This window comes from Ascaphus truei, chromosome 3, assembly GCF_040206685.1.
Source record: "Ascaphus truei isolate aAscTru1 chromosome 3, aAscTru1.hap1, whole genome shotgun sequence".
Taxonomy (NCBI): Eukaryota; Metazoa; Chordata; class Amphibia; order Anura; family Ascaphidae; genus Ascaphus; species Ascaphus truei.
In genome coordinates this window covers 331,225,383-331,247,448 of record NC_134485.1, presented here as the reverse complement: position 1 = coordinate 331,247,448, position 22,066 = coordinate 331,225,383, and the positions used below count along the sequence as shown (strand labels likewise).

The 22,066-nt window shown below is 42.3% G+C and overlaps 1 protein-coding gene across 2 annotated transcripts in view; it reads right to left on the bottom strand.

The window, feature by feature from the left end:
• The window catches only part of LRP1 (LDL receptor related protein 1), a 374,671-nt gene that overhangs the window by 143,909 nt on the left and 208,696 nt on the right, over positions 1 to 22,066 (bottom strand). For both annotated transcript variants that reach the window (XM_075591499.1, XM_075591500.1), the window contains exons 8-17: positions 19,355 to 19,577; positions 18,619 to 18,808; positions 15,685 to 15,828; positions 13,933 to 14,169; positions 10,482 to 10,662; positions 6,724 to 6,946; positions 3,898 to 4,087; positions 3,569 to 3,694; positions 2,934 to 3,074; positions 252 to 377 (exon numbers count right to left, since the gene is read on the bottom strand). In XM_075591499.1, the coding sequence (XP_075447614.1) occupies positions 252 to 377; positions 2,934 to 3,074; positions 3,569 to 3,694; positions 3,898 to 4,087; positions 6,724 to 6,946; positions 10,482 to 10,662; positions 13,933 to 14,169; positions 15,685 to 15,828; positions 18,619 to 18,808; positions 19,355 to 19,577 (1,781 nt within the window). The remainder of the gene's footprint in view (positions 1 to 251; positions 378 to 2,933; positions 3,075 to 3,568; positions 3,695 to 3,897; positions 4,088 to 6,723; positions 6,947 to 10,481; positions 10,663 to 13,932; positions 14,170 to 15,684; positions 15,829 to 18,618; positions 18,809 to 19,354; positions 19,578 to 22,066) is intronic.

The window sequence follows — 22,066 nt, the reverse complement described above, 5'->3', positions numbered from 1 at the left end:
CAGGGTAAATTAAGAGTACAAAAATAGAACACGGGCAAAATATGAGACTGGAGAGTGTAGTCGGGAAGGAGAGGGCAGAACCTGAGATAGAACAAGGACAAAGTAAGAGTGTAAGTAGAGTGCCACGGATAAATGAGAGTAATCAAGAAAAGAACAGGGGCACACAAGAAACAGACAGGACAACCTAACTTAAAGCAGAAGACAGTAGCAAAGTGAAGATATGAAGGGAAAAGGAGGACCGTGCAAGCTACCTGAGCATGTGGAGTTGGATTCATCCTCGCTGTTACCACAGTCGTTGTCACCGTCACAAAGCCAGCGGTTGGGGATGCAGCGGTTGTTTTCACATTTGAAGCGGTCAGATGGGCAGGTGTGCTGATCTGTACAGGGAGAGGACAAAATCCCAATCCACATGAGTCCCCCAGACTTGCACTTTAGAGATTGGGTTTCAACCCTGACCAAGTAGCACACAAACGTTTTGTTAATTACTTAACACTGTAATGGTTTGCTAATGTAATCATGCTTAAAGCAACAATCCAGGTTTCATTTTTTTATTATGACAGGTTTGAAGCAGGGGGTCTTCGGAGCTGAACTGTATTAATTTCAGCTTCAGGGACTCCATGCTGCCAAAGATAATTACCTCTGTAGGGGTGCTGATATTTCTGCAGACAGGGAACTTGTGTGCCTAACAAAATGGCAACCTTTAAATGTCCTGCGTCATGTGGGCCAATAGGAAGCCATGACCACATCTGATGCGGTTTCCCAACGGTTCGCCTGACTAGGACCTTTTAACTTGCCAGAGATACCGGAGATACCTAAGGAGGTATGTATCTCTGGAAGCAGGGCATCCCCGGAGCTGAAATTAACACGTCTCTGCTTCATTCTGTTAATAAACAAATATAAAACTAATGAATCCTGGAATGCTGCGTCAAAGCCAACATCTGGCTGCTTTGGTTTCTTTTTAAACAAGAGCTCAGAATAGAGAAGGAAAGGACAAGAATGCTGCTTTTCTCTCTTATCGTACCTTGCTCCCAGTAATGAAGGGAATGAGTTGGCATTTTGTCTGTGTATGGCCCTGTTAAGTCACTGCATGTTTCAGTTTATCATGTTTCAAAATGAAATGTACACATCTGAATTCAATGTGTTTGATGTTTTGGGGGGGAAGGATTAAGCACCTACATGTAATCCTTGAGAATATGCATGATTTGCATAGTCTGTATTACCTACTGGCACATAAGGTTTAAATGTGCAGCTCCCCCCAAAAAACGACCAATCTTCTTTAAAGCAGACCCTTATGTTCACATAGCAGCCTCTGCTTTTTAAAGGTGCAGCTGCCCACACACACACACATTTTTTTTTACAGGGTTGGAATCAGAGGGTCCTATTGGGCTGAGCAGCAATATTTTCAGCTCAGGGGACCCCTGGGTTCCGAGACACGTACCAGTGAAGATACCAGTTTTAATTCACCCTCCAGAAAAAAACAAAATGGCCACCAAATCTCACAGGTCTCACTGGCCAACAAGTTCATAGTTTCCTGAAGAAACCAGGAAGTAACACAGGTAACTGCACTGGTAAGAATTTCAGGAACCGGGAGGGTGCCCAGTGCTGAAAACAAGCATGCTCGGCTTAACTGGCTCCCCAGGTCCCAATCCTGTTAAAAAATATATATTGACTATGAGCAGAATTGCGGCAATAGGAATTATTCACAATACCGTGTGTGATTTCACCTCTAGGTTCCCCTCCCCCCTCCTTCCCCCCCACTCACTGATTCTTTTTTAACTATGTATTCTAATCCTAAAATCATGAGGTTGAAACATATATTTAATTGTCTGCTAAACCCCTCTTAATAAGAGACATTGCTGGTCTCTCTGGCTGTCACGGGGTTTAAATAAAAACAAAAACAGCTAAAAAGCAAATACAAATAAGGTTAATATTTCTGCCAATATTGAGCTCATTGTCAAGACTTGTTTATAGGGGCAGTTCTCCCCCAAAATGATCTGTCATTGACTGTACAACCTGACGCCTAGGGGGTCACATTAAAAACTGTGATAACAGAAACACGCAGCACTCGGACATACAGAGGTTCTTTATTAAAGGCCTTTTCCATACACAACTAACTACTCATTGAATATTTGATCTCTGTTCATGTCCATGATACTAAAATGTCAATTGTAATCTCCAATATATAAGATCTCGTGTCTGCAATAGCAATTAGGCCCTACAGGAGTTTGGGAAATGCCAGATAATTACACCCCATGGGAATAGATGTTCCCTAAGGGAGTAATTAACAGGTGATGACTTTGCTCTTGGAATGTATGTGTTGATAAAACTCTGGCCTGCAAGGGGTAAGATGTCCTAAGGAGTTAACAAGCACACGTTCACATACATACTATAAACAGTGAACACATGAGGAAATTCACTGTATTATTGAAGTCACATTCGCCATTGTAATTGGTGCTTAAAACATGAGAAAAAACATTGCAAATCCATGCTGAATCATGGTAAAATGTTCTTTACATTAGAGAATTCACTATCGCAGAGCAATACAGGGCCATATTCACTAAGTGATGCTAAGGGGACCATATAGCCCAAATGGGGGAAACTGTGGAACTGACAGAGGGAATAGTATATTAAAATATGGAGAATACTGGAACTATTCTTATGTTGACACTATAATTGATCTTTTGTAATCTAGGTGTTTTTCTAGTAGAGCAGATACCTGGATATGTTCCTTTTAAGAACAATAGGTGTATGGATTATTCCCAATGAAAATAGATTTCAGCCACTGAGAAAGTTAATGCAACTTTGAGTAACCGAGAGATCAGAGCTCTAAAAGTCATCTTTCATCCCTCTTAACTGAAAGACGCTCCTGCAGCTTCTGAGGAGTAGTTTAGGTGTCTCGTTTAGATGCCCCCCTGCCCTGTGTGGGCACTTACGGCACAGCTCAGGGGCCTCGTCGCTGTTATCCAGACAGTCGTTGTCCCCATCACATTTCCAGCGCTCCTGGATGCAGCGGCTGTTCTTACAGGCAAACTCCCCCGGCTGGCACTGGGGAGGAGGGATGTAAGATGGGTTGGCTTGAAAGAGAAGAAAGAAAAACATGAGATGCAGAATTTGGGCATCCTACGAATATACCTAATTAAAAGACCGTCAGGGGATGCTGTGAGGCAGAAGCACACTGGCAGTTGTGTGTTTGGGGAACGGATGCAAAGGTTGAGTTTTGAAATGATGAAAGCTGATGAATGTGCATTGGAAGAGATGTGTATGTATGGGGTTGGCAGTCACAGTTTTACATGCAACCTCACAGGAATGACAAGGAGGAGGATTAATAGAAGTGGTCAGAGCTGTGTGTGGTGCAATGTTGCTCAGTATGTTCACAGCAAAACCTACTGCATGGCATGGATGGTGTGCGTTCTTCATTTCTAGAGGATTGGTAAACTTGCAGCAATAGGTGCTGCATGGCAGAACTGAGCTGCACTGGCTATCTGGTTGTCTTGTGACTATAGTTAGTACTTTAGTAGGTTATTCTGTACGGCCAGCTCCATGAAAGAAAGAGGCTTACGTGACTTACCTTTGCAGGTGACAGCATCATCATCCAGGATCTGGTCTTCAGCACAGGCACACTGTCTGCTCCCAGGTACAGCAAGGCAGAGGCTGCTGCACCCTCCGTTATTCACTCGGCAAGCATTGGAACCCACTTCAATGCAAGACATGAACAGGGGAGGTTAGGAGGCAGAAAGTCTCAAACATGTTATGCCAAACCCATTGCTGACATCACACCAATAAAAATAGCTTTCACCAGAGGAAACAAAGCAGTGAATGAGAAAGATGTGACTTGGACTGGTAGACAACGTGGATTGATTGTAGCTTAAGTTGGGGCTAAATTAAACCCCCCCACACCTTGTTGCTGCTGGGCATCATACATTCTGATTTCAAAGATGGGTGGCCTCTCGTTCCTCAGGAGTGTGGTTGTTTTTGAGGCTTGATCCAGTCGGTAGATGCTACCACTCCGGTACTCAGTCCAGAAGAGAAAGCTGCCGTAGTGGCACAGGCCAAATGCGTGGTTCAACTCGTGACCTTCATATACCGTCTAAGAGGAACACAAATCGGATATCAAACTCTCCACCAGGCCAAAAGCTGAGCAAGGATGCATGCTTAAAAAGAGAACCCTTATAAACTGTGATCTAACAATAATTCCTCGCTACTAGAGCAGAGAAGCCAACTCCAGTCCTCAAGGGCCACCAACAGGTCAGGTATTAAGGATATTTCTGCATCAGCACAGGTAGCTCAAACAGTGGCTCAGTTAGAATGTAGCAGGGATATCCCTAATACCTTGAGGACTAGAGCTGGCCACTCCTGTACAAGAGGGACACTTTTAGGATCTTTATTTTTCAGACCGTAATCAGTCACTCATGCAAGTAAGCAAGAGTGCATTATCTGTACGTAACCTCCGCTTCCTTAAAAAAGTTTTTATGATCAATTCATATAATTTATATGGAAACTAATTGTTATGTACATTCCCCCTTCTCTATCGTTCCTTTTCTGATTCATACCAGCTTAAAAAATAAATATATACGTGTGTGAATATATATGTGTGTGTGTGAATATATATGTGTGTGTGTGAATATATGTGTGTGTGTGTGAATATATGTGTGTGTGTGTGTGTGTGTGTGTGCGTGCGTGCGTGCGTGTGTAGGCTTTCTAAAATAAATACTCTTGATATTTTGTCTTATTTTAAATAAATAGGATGGGGGTAAGGGTAGATTGCAACTTCAAAGGTTCCCCGATCAATAAAAAAAACTAGCCTACTTTAGGTAAATGAAGCAGAGGAGAGAACCCGGCGGTCACTGCAAAGGCTCCATGAAGCTCAACCAAGCGTTATAATAGAAAAAACTTTATTGGTACAAAATGGTGAACATAGAAAAAAAACCTCTAACGCGTTTCGTCCCGCGAAGGGACTTTATCAAAGAGATAATTTCCAGACTCACAGGTATGCCTATATAGATAGTACTATGCTCCTATTGGACTAAACCAAATTAGCGCAGATGCTTAATAATGGCACTAATTACTGTAAGAACAAAGACATGGAGCAGACTAATCTAAATGGCGATACTGAAAAAAACACGGTAAGTAAATAACAAACACCAACAGATGAAAACATAAATAAAGTCCAATAAGGATAGGAAAAGAGGGGGAAAAAGGAAAAAGAAGAAAAAAGAGGAGGGGAAAGGAAAAGAAGAAAAGAAAGAAGGGGAAAAATGAATAAAAGAAGAAAAAAGAAGAAAGAAAAAACATGAAATATAAAAACTGTAAAAGTAATTTAAAAACAACTTCCATCACTTAGAACCACCTATATATAATATAACAAAATAGCTCATATAAATAATATTAAATAATAATGAATTATTAATAAATTATTATTATAATAAGCAGAGTAAGACAGTGAGAATGCATATATGTAGGCAAATGATACAAGGGTGGTGACATAATCAGAACATTGTAGCAGAAATTTCCAAGTAGATATATAAATATATATTTTTTACAGGTCTGATGGTACGACCTATGTATTTCAAACCACACCCACAATTTAGAACATAGATTACAAAACTAGTATTACAATTCAGAAAATTCCGAATGTAGTATGTTTTGGAATTGTTATAGCGAACTACCTTAGCAGGTTCTGCAAATTTATGCAAGGAGCATTTACCACAAGTAAAGAACCCTTTAGGTGTACCTCTCACTTGGGGAAAAATAGACCGTGAATCAAAAAGGCTTGGGGCTAAATGGGATGCTAATGTTTTAGCTCTACGATAGGTAAACTTAGGTCCTCCTTGATTAAGAGGTAAGATGTCCTTATCTAACAATAAAGTGTGCCAATGTTTTGACACAATGTCACGAATGGCTTTTGATTGCCGACTGTAAGTCGTTATAAAGTAAGGGCTTTTATTCTCATTATTAAAGCATTTCCGAGACCTATTCTTCCTGACTCTTGACTCTTTGTTTATCAAAAGTGTGTTTCTGTCTATAGAGGCTGCATAATTAAATGCTATTTTAACATCAATTTCTTTATAGCCTCTAGTTATCTTTCCGCCATATCTTTAGACTGAGAAAGGAAGGAATCATTATCAGAACACAATTTCTTCAGTCTCAAAAACTGTGCTTTAGGAATACTCCTGACTAAGGAGCGTGGATGATTGCTTTGGGCACATAAAAGCGTGTTACGAGAATTAGGCTTTCTATACATCTCAGTTTGAATGACCATGTCATTGTCAATGTACAAAAGTATATCCAGATAGTGAATATGGTGCATAGTGTGCTCAAACGTGAATCGAATATTCAGATCATTAGTGTTCAATTGTTGAATAAATAAGTAAGTGGGTGTACATCACCATCCCAAATCATAATAAGGTCATAATAAGGTCATCAATATATCTTTTATAAAAAATAATATGATCCCTAAAAAGATATTAATGTGATAAACGTGAAGTGTTTCCCAATAACCCATAAATAAATTTGCGTATGAGGGTGCAAAACTCATGCCCATCAACTCCGGTTTTTGTACACAGGAACTTTATGACGGCTCATTTAATATAGCAAGTTTTGGTAGCATCAGGACCTCTTTGGTGTCATACCCCCTGCTTTACCATACTTTAGGTAAATGACAGCGCTGCTGAAGAAGCAGACAATGTGAAACGGTGGTACAACAGCATATGATAATGTACTAACCTTGCGATTAGTGCCGTTCAGGAAGATCATCTCAATCCGGTCATAAAAGGCATCCACCCAGTACAAAACCTTCTCTGGAAGGTCAATGCTTAGCCCATTGGGCCACAGAACTGTCTTGGATGTAACAAAGACATTACGGTTGGAGCCGTCCATCCAAGCCCTTTCAATCTTTCCTCGTTTGCTCTCCTTGGGATCCTCCTCCCAGTCTGTCCAGTACATCCACCTTCAAATACATAGTGTGCTTAACACAGCAATACTACTGTCCTCCCCCCCCCCCTTATTTGTATATGTAAAGCAGGTGACAATGTGTCATTCTACATTCTTACCAAAGCTGGCAATCGTTTGGGCTCCTGTTATAAATGTGTCACAATCCTGATTGTGCGCCTAAGTTTGTGCTGCAGTCTGTGACATGTTGCAGCTTATATTACTAAGTGTAACACATTGTTACAGCTTTCAGAGCAAAAGACAGTCTGCTGTTTGGAACACAGTAACAAATCTGTTTGTGATACTTTGTTGCCAAAGGACAGAGCTTATAAAAGGTGTTTGTCAGAGCCCGTTTCAAAACAGGAAGTGGATATGACTTTCTAAATGGTTGCTGTAGCAACCATAGAATGATCAGTATATTAAAAAAAATCATAAAAAATGGCACTAGGAGTTTAAAAAAATGTAGACAATATTGTCTAATACTACAGAACGGATTTCTTTTTTGTTAAAAACATAGGATTTTTCACGTTTTGCTGCTTTAATAGAAAATGTCCTCCATCATAATTGACTTTCACAACAAGATGCTGTTATAAAGGACAAAAAAAGCCACCAATACAGCTGCTATAAATGAAAGCACTTGGGCCCAAATGTACAAAAAGTCGTTTCCTGCCATATGGCACCTTACAGCCCATTGAGCCAAAAGTATCTTCCAGCCCCACGAGTGGCTTTATGGCAGAAGATGGCTTAACAAATTAGCAATTAGTACTTTCCAAGATATATTATATGGTGTGATCCTTACTCCTCACTCGCATTGGGGTTCGTAAGGCACTGCAAATAAAAGTAAGTCACACCCAGCACGCTCAATCTATACTGTGCACTTCTCAAAGAGAAACACAATGTTCCTTTCATATACTGTATGTTCCTTTTAAAAGTTTGCCAATTCTAATAGTGCTAACTGAATTCAAGTAAATGCCCTTTTCTCTGTAAGGCTGCTCTTATTGTGCTGGCGACGCGACCAATGACGTCACCCGTCGCCACCCGCGAAAGTTATAATTTAACGTTCAGCGACGTCGCTGGCGCAGGGTGATTGATTGGTTCAGAGACAGTCACATGTGGCGACAGTCACTGAAAAATCTAATTTACCCGGCTTCCAAATTTTTGGTCGCTCCGTCGCCCTTACTATAAGCCCTCGCTATGGAGTCAATTGTTTTGTTTTGGAGCGACGTTGCGTCCTCGTCGCAGGCACTATAAGCGCAGCCTAACGGCTGGGACCCGCTGCGCCCGGCGGCGCGGGCGGCCGCGTGAGCGTTCCCCACCAGCAGGGGAATCCTCCCGAGCCGGTCCCAGTCCCCCCTCGCTGACGGCTCACTACGCACTGTGACGCGTCAGCCGCCACGGGATTCAAGAAAATGGTGATCCCGAGCGGCACGTGGTGCACTGATGAGCCAATCAGCGGTGGGGGCGGGGGCGGGGGCGGGAGCGGGAGCTGTCAGGAAGCAAGGTAGGAGGTGTGTGTTTTTTTTTTTTTTACATTCCAGAAGCAGCCCATGGAGGGAGTGGGGGGAGTGGCGGGTCCCTCCGTTCAAGCCACGCCCCCTCTCTCGTTCAAGCCACGCCCCCTCTCTCGTTCAAGCCACGCCACTCCCGCCCGGCTCCCGCTCCCTACAGACCGCATATCGCGGTCTGTGTCTGTCAGCGCCCCGCCTGTCTGCAGTGCGGGCGCGCTGACTGAGGGAGTGGGGCCTTAGCCTAAGGGCTCGCTCAGACAGGCTGCTACGGCAGTTTGCTAGCGCTCGCGCCCCCGCCGCTCGCTCCTGCAGCACAGCGATCTGTGCTCAAACTGCAGGAGGCAGATTGCGGCATTTGGGGGTGTGGCGGGGGCGTGTAACGAGCGCGTCACAGATCTGGTTCGCCTTTATTGGCTGAACCAGCTCGCGTCACGCGACTGTAGCCCCAAATTGCAATTTGGGTTGTGCTGGCAATATGTCGCAGCGACAACTCTGCACTTTGCCACTGGTGGAGTTTTCAGTTTGAAAACTCCCTCCGTACAACCCAAATTTGCGACGGACGTGCGCATGCGCGCACGTAAGCACGCGCACCTCGCATCGCCTTCTGGCTGAGCTCAGCCTGAAGCATGCAATGCACTGCAAGACACACCGTCACATGGACAGTCTAGGAAAGTCTAGATCAGGGTTGGGGAACGTCCGGCCCGAAATGATTTGGTCCGGCCCCCGTGAGTCAGGGGGCCCTTCGCACGCTCGCGCTGTGCCTACAAGAAAGGAGGGAGAAAAAAACCTCCCCCTTTCCTGATTGGCTGCCTCGTGTTGGCATACTGCCAAGATTGTTTTTTTTGGCCAAGACCACCTCCCCGCCCCCACCCTTCGCACGTCCACAGAAGAGCGAGTCTGCGGAGGGAGAAACACTTTAATACCAATTCTCCACACCGAGCAGCAGTTGCGGAGGGCACCTACTCCGATTCCCCCCCCCCCGATCAGATTCCCCCACGTGTGTGTCTGAGAGAGTGTGTGTGTGTGTCTGAGAGAGTGTGTGTCAGAGAGTGTGTCAGAGAGTGTGTGCGTGTGTGTCAGAGAGAGTGTGTGTGTGTGTCTGAGAGTGTGTGCGTGCGTCTGAGTGTGTGTCAGAGAGAGTGTGTGTCAGAGTGTGTGTGTGTCAGAGAGTGTGTGTGTGTGTCAGAGAGAGTGCGTGTGTCAGAGAGAGTGTGTGTGCGTCAGCAAGAGTGTGTGTGCGTCAGCAAGAGTGTGTGTGTGTGTGTGCATCAGAGAGAGTGTGTCTGAGAGAGTGTGTGTCAGAGAGAGAGTGCGTGTGTCAGAGAGAGAGTGTGTGTGCGTCAGCAAGAGTGTGTGTGTGTGTGCATCAGAGAGAGTGTGTGCATCAGAGAGAGTGTGTGTGTCTGAGAGAGTGTGTGTCAGAGTGTGTGTGTCAGAGTTTGTGTGTGTCAGAGAGAGAGAGTGTGTGTCAGAGAGAGAGTGTGTGTGTCAGAGAGAGTGCGTGTGTCAGAGAGAGTGTGTGTGCGTCAGCAAGAGTGTGTGTGTGTGTGTGTGTGTGCATCAGAGAGAGAGTGTGTGTGTCTGAGAGAGAGAGAGAGTGTGTGTGTCAGAGAGAGAGAGTGTGTGTGTGTTAGAGAGAGTGTGTGTGTCAGAGAGAGAGTGTGTGTATGAGAGTCTGAGAGTGGGTCTGAGAGTTTGATTTCCCTCCCCCTGCCCGATTTCTCCATGTGTGTGTGTGTATACAGACACCAACCCACAGTCAGTCATAGTCACCCACCACCCAAGAGTCAGTCAGTCACCAAAAGAGAAGCAGTTCCAGCCATCACATTAGTGGTGAGTTAATTAAATGTTTGACCAAATATAGCAGGCTAATTTTTTAAGTTGATAATTTTGTATGGCCCTCGAATGATTTTATAAATATCAGAATGTCCCTTGACAGAAAAAAGGTTCCCCACCCCTGGTCTAGATGGTCACCTCTAAATGCTTACTCTCCGTAAAGCGAGCCAGCACTGCACACATGTTCAGCACATGTCCCAGGGCTCTTACCCATTCAGTGGGTCCACGGCAATTGCTCTAGGATGAGTCATCTTCCCCTCAATTAAGGTTTTCCTGGTTTGAGATGCTTTCTCTAGCCGTGCCACACTGATCGTCTTCTTCGGGCCATCGTCTGTCCAGTACAAGTTGTTTCCCATCCAGTCTACAGCGATGCCTTCTACATTATGGATACCTTTAAAATATTACAAATGGAAAATATAATTCAGTATTAATGGTGTGCCTATGAAGAACATTAATATGTATTTATGACTATCAAAAGCATAGACTATTGGATCTCTATAAATTGCAGAATGCACGAAACAAAATATCCTACCTTTAATAACTGTAATACTGAATAAAGAATTGTGTTTTCCTTTTCGACTTATTTAGGATTTTGAACGTTTGGTACGTGGACCTGAACATTGTTAAACATAAAAAATAAATTTGAGAGGGGAATCCAGGTCTTCCTGGACTCCTTCATTGTGCTATACTGAATGAACACGGATATCAGGATATATGGAGTATTGGGTGCACCAATGCTCCAGTAAAGTAAAGGTAGTTGCCCTTTCCCCAAACACACATTGCGATGCCAACACCGTCATAATTGCTCAAGGAGAACAGCTACGGTCCAGGTTCAACCGTTTTCATTTTCCTCCATACAGTGTGCTGACACAACCTCCCTTCATTCTAAGCCTAGGAACAGTGCAGCGGGAATACGAGCTCACCTGCCCATCAGAAGCACACATTGCTATTCCAAAGTCTCCTTTAAGGCAAGGAAAAGGTAACCTACCTTATGTAAAGACATCCTATCCAAGCAGCAATACTCAAACTGTCCAACAAACTGCAGCCCAAGGTGTTACACACGTGTTGGAAATAGAAACCAAAGTAAAACAAAAGACGTACAAATAAAGCAAAATCATAACTCGAGCTGGAAAATCATTTGGCAAACAAGCCTCCACACAATGCTTCACAATAATAGTACCTGCACTGTAGGAGATTCAAATACATCAATAACCCATCATCGTTACAGTGAAGAAAGATACAGGATGTAGCTCCTTAGGACCTTAACTGAATTACTCTTCTTAATTGGAATCACTAATAGTACTAGTTGACCCCAATGTCACCCCAGTGCTCCATGAAAAATAGGTGTTTGATGACATTTATGCAACAGTATAACTTCCTCTCCAATTCCATACTCTTTACAAAAACACATGCTGTAGATCAGGGGTGCGCAAACTGGGGGGGGGGGGCGGGAGATTTTTTTTGGGGGGCGCGATCGGTTGCAGAGGGGGCGCGCTCTTCCCCCGGGCATTTAATTAAATGCTGGGGGATCGTGTGAGGCGCCTGAAACACTCCACTTACCGGGAATTACGCCCCGGGGCCATGTGACGTGACATCACATGCATCAAATGACACAGCGGATCACGTGACGTGAAGTCACAGCGGTATTTGATGGGAATACAAGTTAGAGGGGGTGCGAGAGCCGGGGAAGGAAAGACAGGGGGGTGCAGCGTCAAAGTTTGCGCTCCCCTGCTATAGATGAATAAGTAAATATAGCGCGAAGAAAAATGACTAACTTCAGGGATGTATATTTCCTCTGTCGTAGTTTCTATGTGACATTGTACGGAACGGTTTTGGTGGCGATAGGCAATTTGAAGCGGATATTTTTTAGACTCGGAAATTTGAATATTATAGTATCCTAGCCAGAGAAAGAAAAGCTCCCCCATATATTCCGTACTCCCTATTCAAAATAAAAAATGCTAAAAAATGTAACGTTTAATAAAAAAAAAGGAAAATGTACCATAAACAGAGATAAAACATTGCTATTTCAAATATAAATCAAAGATCTAGATATTATCTCTACTTACTCTAATTCTCATTTCTATTTAGTGTTGCCTCTAGATATCTCTAGGTTCACAAGAGAACATATATATCTTTGAATTACATTTGACACAGCAACTTTTTTTATATACATTTTACAGTACATGTTCACTTTTCATTAACACCAATGTTTTGAAATATTTTTGAATTGGGATACAGAGTACAGAAAATATGGAGGAGCAGTTCTGTCGCTGGCTACTATAATAATCTAATTGTCAATCTCCGGCACCTATCCATATTACTTTAGTGACCGAGCGGATCATTTTCCTGCTAATGGTGCGTATATCGTCACTATGAAATAAGAAAAAGCAAACTCTACTCATCAGATTTGACTTAGCTGGATCGATAACAGACAATATTAATTAAACTAAAGTGTGATGGCCATTATTGCACATTAATTAAAAGGCAGCCATTTGAAGTACAACAAAGGCACCCTTGTGGATGAATCCCAGAATAAGAATGTTTCTGTAAAGGGAACCTGATGAAGGCACTACAGTGTCCAAAACGTTGTGTATCTATACTTTTAGCAAGTTTAAATGTAAGACTGTATTTCAAACGTACAGTATGAACTCGTGTGCAGATTCCCCTTTAACCATCTTTGGAAAGGTCCAGTAATAAGCTAACTGTACTTTATTTGCACAAAGTCAGCGCGAGTCCTGCTTTTCTCCGGACTTCTACTTATTGAATACACCCATGGCAGACCAGCACCAGAGTTTATCATACGTGCCATTTATCTTTAAAGACTATTCCATTTAACCTCTGCCATGCAACTAAAATGGGCCTATAAAACAATACGCGTGCTCATGGTTTTGTGACTTGGTAACCTCCTAAACACCCTTAAGACATTGAGCTCTGAATGACAGATGTGAAGTGAGAAAGACAGGCAGCTATGAATGAACCATCACACCTACTGTAGTTAATTAGCTGGATTTTACCAGGCTGGACAGCTCGTGTCACACGCATAAAAGACTGGGTAAGCCTTGGGGAACCAGGGAGGAGGAAAGGGGGAATAATTTGGCAGTCAGAGCTGGTCTATTTCCAGCTATCAAAATCCCACATTGCCTTTTAATAATTTTAGACAGACAAAGCCCTAATGCAGAACACCCTTGCCTGTTGTAGCAAGTTAAGGACTAACCAGCATTACTGAAATGATCGTCCGTAATCAAGAGTTAACTTTACTATTTACAAAATATTGCTTATAGCTGGATGTCCAGAGGGGGGATGTTAAATGGGATCACAGGAACAGTCCCCTGGTACTACTAATGAAAATAAACAACACATTTAAACTGTTAAATTAATAGAAGTGAAAGTTTTAATTTTATTCCCAACCTCAGAGCTCCTATGGAATGGAAGGAAAAAGTTTTTAAATCAGGCTTTGTTTACTAGTATGTATGTATTTTCTCTGTCGCTAGTAAGCATCGTTAATACAATCCTTAGCCTCTAACCTCCTAAACAAACACAAATAAATAAAGTCATTGATTTCAAATTCAGATTTTTTTAACCTATTTCTACCATGTTTCCATATTTGCACAGTAAAATATTCAAGTAAACCCAAAAGCTGTCCCTCCCTTCCCATCCGCACCTTCTTTAAGGATGGTTTCTCGATCATTGCCATCAATTTTTTGGCGCCCAATGAGGTAACTGGTGGTGTCAGCGAAGTATATGAAGCCGTACTCTGCATGGAAGTCCAGGGCCCGAGGGTTCATCAGGTTCTCGATGGGAATCATGTGCTCATCTGGGACTTTAGCCCCTATGTCCATTCCTCGTATGATACCAGGACGCCCTTTCCCATATACCAGGAAGAGCTCGTGCTCAGGCTCTGACAAGGAGAAAACATCTTCTGATTAACTGCCCATACGTTGTCATCTTATGAAGGTGGTCAACTGCAAGAGTTTTTCCATATGTGGCAGCTCATTGCTACTGTGACCGCATTATCATAAACATAGTAGAACGTTAGTGAGCTTCAGTCTGAAATGTTGGTTTGATGGATCAACCCTCCTACTGTATATACAAATAAATAGTGATGCCTTCAGTGGCTGTCATTGAGTTAGCACTAGAAATATATGGGTTAAATAACGATGCTACATTAAAGCAGAAAAACACGGTGATCAATTATTTAATACATCAGATACACATTACCATTCCTTCCATTACTGTTACTTGTAGGAGATACTTTCACGTTCAAAATTGAAGTGGTTTTTAAGGATCCCAATGGACCACTAGTAAGATATATATGTCGGACAAATCGATAAAAGGAATATTAACCTTTTCTTAAATATCATTCTTCCACAATCACCAGCTATTGAAATGGTATATATAAATGGTAGTAGATGCCACACTTATACTAAATGACCACTAATAATTGTACATTAGACCTTTAGACGCAGGAGAGGAAGCTCCCCAGTTCTCTGCATTGAAACAAAGTGGGGTGGGGGTGGGGGGGAGGGAGAGCTGCCCCATAGTAGCTTTCCTCACTTCTGCTTTTGTGGAGACCAAAGCACATTATTTTTCTCCGGCTTTGCAGCTCACAGGACTTTATTATTCCACTTATACTGCTGGCAGTATATTTAATGCAACAATCTCCCCTTGCTTGAATGCCTTTTCTTTTTTTCTCCTGCCGAATTTGAACCAGGGGGTTCCTTGTAGCTTAACTGTGCTATTTTAAGCTACGTGGACCCTTAGTTCCTTAGATATCTATATTTTTATGTGATGTTGTTTCTTGTCCCTAAATCAATATGGTTGTTATCTGAGCCTCACTCCTGCTGGCCAATAGGAAGCCGCCATGTCATCAGCGCTTAACATTGGGGCTATTTATTGGATGACCTCAGTGGCCATATTTGACTTTACCTTCATTTTACTAACACAAAATAGGTCAATTTCTCTGGAACCAGCGAGTCCCGGAACTAGCAATAGCGTGATTCAGCGCCAAGACCCTCGTGTATAATTCCGTTAAAATAGAAAATAAAAAAAACTTGCTGCATAAGGTTTAAATGCAGTTGAATCCATTTTAACAAGGGGATGAAACCGTTCTCTATGTCTTTAAGATACATGACCGAGTTTCAATGAAGTCCTTGAAGTTAAAGTATCCAAGGCAGCAACTGCATCCACAAGTTTATGCCTCCAAGACCAAAACCTCAACCCTTCGGTCTCTACTCACAGATGCAACTAGCATCAGATAGGATTTTTAATATAACGGGCCCCTTTTTATTCAAAAGCAAGAATAATTACAATATACATTTAAAAAAAAAAAAAAAAAAGTTGTGCTCACTACCACTGACCACCATCCCACTTTAATCTTCACCCACGAAAATCCTGTGCGAAAAGCGGTGCTTACTTTTGCATGACTTCCCATCACTGCCCAGACTGAATCCAGACCGGCAGCGGCATGTTCTGGTTTTGTGATTGTTGCCAAGGAGACATATGTCTGAGCAACCTCCAGGCTTCTTGTATTGGTCCGGCTCACAGGCGTGGCTCCTCACTACGGAGAAAAGATCACAAGATTATGACTGCTGTATGCAAAAAAGAAAAAGTGCTGGGAATGGGGAACTACTGTAAGATCCTCAAACGCCAGATCCCCAATAATAGGGTGCAGATGTACTACGAGTTTTCACGGATCATACTCGCATCCCCCTAACTACAGTTCTAGACCCTGTCATTAGCTGGTATACATGGGATATTATATAGCAGAGATCTTCAAGCCCATGGGCCAAATCCTACCTGCGTATGGCCGGGAATTGGCCCTTAAACGGGTTACTCCTGCTAATTTCTTTGCAAGCAGCTAAATGCAATTTATAGTGGATAAACATTTTTATTTTTTTAAATAATTTTTAAATGCATCAAAAATGAGTCACTACTCTTGCAGCCCTTCTTTGGAAAGCTAGATGAAGCTGCTGTACAGTGTGCCATACCATGACAAAATGTGCGAGCTTTAATACTGAATTCTATGAAATGTCTGTGATATTTGGAGTTAGGGTGTTATATGCTGCGTTATTAACGGAGCCAAATGGCACAAGCTCCATTTGTGCACACACGAGCAGCGCTGCCGCTAAACACAACATTTATACACAGGGAATGTATAGAAAAAAACACCGGCAGCAGGAAAAACATTACCTTTCCCCTTTCCAAACCGTGGCTGCCAAACGCCACATTTACATATAAACTGGGCATAACTCGGGCACAGGCAATGTATTCCCCCAGCTTCTCTCTCTGGGAAATCGGTCTTCTTTAAGGCCCTGGCTTCGTATTAGTTGAAACCAAAATAATTGTAATAAGCTGCAGCAATGTTTATAAAGACCAGCGCATATGGAGCTCGTTATCCCTCTTATGCACAGCAGTGGCAGAACGGTTTACAATGCATTGCTCTGCAGCGGAGCACAGGTCTCTCCCGCACTAAAGGTGATGACCTCTATAAAAAGAGAATAAAACCTGAAACGCTCTAATATCATGCCAGGTTTTCTTCTTTTTTTTTAATTTAAAGCATCTCATGCTAAAAGAAAAGACTAACACGTCATATCAAAATATTAGAAATATAACCGTAATATTTTATATGGCATGATCACGTGAAGCCGTCGCAATTTAGATTCGAAAAGATTGCTGGTAGTGGGTAGAGCGGACCAGGATCACATCTGTTTCACTCATTATATTCCTTCAAAAGCTACCCAGCCCGTCGTCCCCCAACACGTAGGACTAAAAGTCCCCTGGTGAGCAAAGTCATTTCTGATAATAGCTGAAATAAACAACAATGAAATGGGAGTTCGGCATCAGCTGTGGCACTGACAGAGCCAATTACTGACCCACACCAACATATAATCACCATTCGCCACGCTTCATTAACTGATACATTGCTGGAAAAAGACAGAAAATGCATCAGATCCTTGCAAACGCACACGGCCCCTGCAAGCTCGGAACGCAAACCCACCACACCATATATATTTGTGTCAAAAGGAGTGTGCTACTGGGTTTGTGTATAGAACAAAATACAGAGCGTTCCAATGCTACATTCAACATGACAAATTAAATACTGTGAAGCGCTATGTATATTAATGGTGCTATATGAATAAAGAACATACATACAACCAAGAGAGTAGGGTCCAAAAAAAAAGAACGTTTTATTGCAAAATTCTTTTAAAAAAAGGAGGTACACAGCTCTCCTACGCGTTTCGTACACAGTACTTGATAAAGTACACACGTAGGAGAGCTGTGTACTGTACCTCCTTTTTTAAAGAATGTTTCAATAAAACATTCTTTTTTTGGCCCCCACATCCTTGGCTGTGCGCTGCATTTTTTCTTCTTTTTTTCTACTGGATTCTACTGCAGTGGCCAGCACGCCTCAGAGAACTCTGCTGATATGGACATGCAACCTAAATCAAGACAAAAGTGAGTACCAGCCTGAATAAGAATGATGTTACAGACATCCCCAATTAAGTTATTGATGAGTGTGGGATAACCCACCTTTTCTGCACCTACAGGGGATATGTCATACTGCTATCAAATAAATAATTTCACAGGATTGGATGCATATTTGTGTACCTTTTACAGATAAAGTCCATTATGGAGTTCACTGTTTATGTATAAATGATATACAGGACCATGATACTTTTTTTAATACATACTTACAATACTTATCTGTCTCACTTCTCACAAGTGAGTGTCATTTAGCCAAATTCTGTGGCCAAAGTATTTTTATGCCTGTAACTACACCAAGTTAAATATATAATTTGTCATATTGGATGTAGCACTGGGACTTTGTGTCTATTTTTATCATATCCTCCAACCTTAACCTATATACAGTACACAGGTTTAACTAATGTGAGCCACTAGCATAGAATATGATGTACCGTGTTGAAAAGTTGTTAATCTAAATCTATTTAATCCAGTCTGAAATGGGTGGGGAACTATATCCTTAAATTATTACATACAAGTGAAATCCAGGCTCTCTTTTTTCTGCTCATAGACAGGAGTTCTATGATCAAAACAGTCTGTCCCTCCAGCCACAATGATGTTATAATTCCAGTGGCACAGACAGCTTTTGCAGCCTATTACTTTACAAGTCGCATGGCAACTGTGTAAAATACATTGCCAACATGACACAACACTCCCTGAGGTAATAACATTTTGGATTACTTCTGTACATTCTGCTTAACAGATACTCTGCCCCACCCCCTTGGTTGCATAAATATATAGGCCTGTTTTTCTAGCCCTCTTGATAATCGCATTGTACTGTAACTCACCACGAGTAACACTCCCCTATCTAAGTCACTGATCTTACCGGTAGGCTGTCGGCGTTGGTGGTAAATGTGTAGTGCTCCTCCTTTGTCTACCCTGGTCACCACTTGGTACTCTGTGCTGTTGAAGCGGTTAACCCGAATGACACTGGTTTTCTGCTGGGCGTTGGCATGGTCAGTGTTGGTGGCATAGAGATAGTTCTCAAAAACAGTCAGGCCATACAAGTGCTCAATCTGAGGACAAGAAGCACACATCCGCATGGTCACCCCAAAACGTAACGCAATTAGAGACTTTCAGGGAGTTCTGGACATGGGGTCTGAGGAAGACCTCGCTGACAACTAGGGCACAGATGCTATTCAGAGATCTAAGGTGGTTATTTTGTGGTGTTCACCATAGAAATGCCCTGGGCAAAAACCTTGAACAGAGATGGAGGACAGCCCTCTGGGTTATAACTGTTATACAGAAATGCCAGTTTTCTTTACCCACTGCCCCGCTTAATGTTATTTATGCAAAATAACCCATGTGGGTATGATTGAAAAGAGCAGTATTTTGTAGTTTTTAACGGTTCATAAGAATTTTTATAAACTACGTAATTTTATATCTGCCGAAACAGTTGGATTTACAGATTGCAATATGTTGCTGGTCCCTTTGGTACTTAACGGGTTAAAATGAAACCAGCTCCATATTAGTTACGAAATTTAGACCTTTAGATACTATTTCAACATCTAATCTCTATACCTGCTTCCCACATAAGAGCAATGTAACTGTAGATAACTTACAAGGAGACCCTGGATTATGGTGTGCCTGTTTTTGCCTTCGTAATCTACCACTTCAATGTAGTCCAGGTAAGCATCGGCCCAGTACACCAGCCGGTTCACCAGATCTAGGGTGATACCATGCGGGAACACAATCTTGCTGTCCACCAGCTTAGTCCTGTTCTGCCCGTCCATATCGCACCTCTCCACTTTGGGGATCTGTCCATAGTCTGTGAAAAATACCTTCCTGCAAAGAGACAAAGAGGTTCTTATGTGGCGCGGTTGGTCACATAGTATGATTTTCTTCATCACACCAAATGTATTTTCTATGCGGTTATCACATGGGATGCCTTAGGATGTTTCCACTTAGGACCACAGGCACTATGCGCTGTTAGCCTATTTAAACCAACAGTAACCTAAATTAATGTTAAGTTAATCATAACACCTATGCACTTTAGCAAATAAGACCATGTTAACTCAGAGCTACTCGTTAAATAACACGAGAGGCCTCTTTTAGTTTTAGTGTACTCCCTAGAACTATATGTAGATCCCCTAAAACCTCCCTTCAAAACAACGCGTGGAGAGACTGCGGTTTTCAAAAAGGAGCACTCCTGAGATATATGCTCACATTAGTCTCTGTCTCTCTCGTGAATATACGGCAGGTTATTTGAAGCTAATACAAGGTGCTGCTAAATCAACTGAACATTAACCCTATGCTAAGAAATTAAATGACGACTGTGTTTGCATATAATTAGCTTAAACTCAGGAAAAGTAACGCCCGTTACCCATTTATATAACCTGACATTACTCGCCCTGATTAAACGGAGCTAAATGCATCAGGCCATTGGAGCTGTAATGTTTTGTTCTTTAAAGATGCAGTCCCACAGAAAACCGAACAGAACACAATCCCAAAGATAGGTTAAAAACTAGGCTGGCAATGCCTGTTGTGAAAGAAAATCACATATATACAGTAAGGATTTTAAATAAGCTTTGAAAGTTAGGACATTTTCAATTGGTTTCACTTTTAATAAGGATTCTGAATGGGGGTGCGATTGTCCACCTTCTTTGCTCCACACTAATGGTAATCAGATGGTGAGGCCTGGAGCGCAGAATTTGAAGATATAATTATCTCTCTGCACTACCTCAATAAAAGGCTAGAGGACTCACTGGCTTTGCACGAGTTAAAACAAAGAATGGTTTGAATAAACTAATGGGTAGAAAGAGAAATAATTTGAGAAGCCCTCACCCACTGTGTGAAAAAAAATATATAAAGAAAGAATTAATGAATAATAAGAAGGGCATAATAATTGGGTAGGATGCTGAAAAAAAACCGGTCACAACCTTTGCTCAGCCAAGCACAAAATGCATCAGCTTGGCTCCGAGCACCTGCCTTGTTAATCAGCTGTCAATTGCAGAAGCTACTCAAATTGAGGTCAGGAGCATTGATAAATGTCTCTGCCCCAGGGACCAAGAACCTAAGACATCCAGGGCTTGCAAATCACAAAGGACACACCAGTCAACACACCAAACAACGAGAAGACACTGTGGCCGCATCTAACCAAGAGGAGCGTACTGCATAATAAAGATAGAAGAATCACATCTGCAATATACTGTCAAATAGAAACATCCAAATAAAGATCTAGACTCTAGAGCCATATTTACTAAGCAGTCGTGTGCCATAAGGCACCTTAAATCACTGAAATACACCTTACAGGGCTGTAGGGTGTCTTCCAGCGCCAGGTGGTGGATTGTGGCAGAGGACTGTTTTCTAAATGTGTCGTAATGGAACCTAGCCATGTACCACTGTATTAAAATGTGCAAGTTACATTACAATGTAACTAGATACATAGCTTCCATATACTCAAGCAATTTTGTGTTGTTCAATAAACTGTATTCTGTTAAGTACTATGTTTTTACAAGTATCTGAGATATCAGGTGATGATATATATATACGATATCGGCTAACACAGGATTGATACCTCTACATGTATATATATATATATATATATATATATATATATATATATATATATATATATATATATATATATATATATTGCAGTCGTGGGTAGGAGCTTTTCCCCGCCACCTCCAGTCAGCTGCATAATGCCAGCACGCTGATGAATACTGTTCCGCTCCTCTTACAGAGGGAAATAGTGATTAGCACAAGAGAGGAGTAGGGCAGTACAGTATTTATCAGTGTATAGTCACTAAGCAGCAGAGAGCATGGGGAGAAAGTACGATCCATGCCAGCAACATCCCTGCTCCCTCTATACTGGGGAGAACGGGAGAGAGGGCTGCTGGGGCAATCAGAGCTTGGGGATCATAGGTGACACCCTCGAGGGCCGCTTGTTGCCCACCAATGCCCAAGCATATGCATTTTTAACCCAATTCCTGCAATATGTTGCAGGACCCTCTGGCAACCAAATGGTTCATGTATTAAGAGATAGCAGAGATGCAGAGACTGAGAAGATGCAAAGGTTTTTAGGCCATTCACCTTTGCTTAGCTACAACCAGCAAAGAAAAACAGCTGCCAGTGTGCTATGTATGTGATTGGAAAACCAACCAATGACCCAACACGGGGCATGCAATGTAAACATGCCTGTGGTGTGTCAGCCTACTGTACTTCTGGGAATGTATTCTGAACAGATCGTGGAAGATACAAGATGAGGTAGAGCAGGGGTGCGCAAAGTGGGGGGCACAAGATTTTCTGGCGGTTCAAATGGCGCCGCAAGG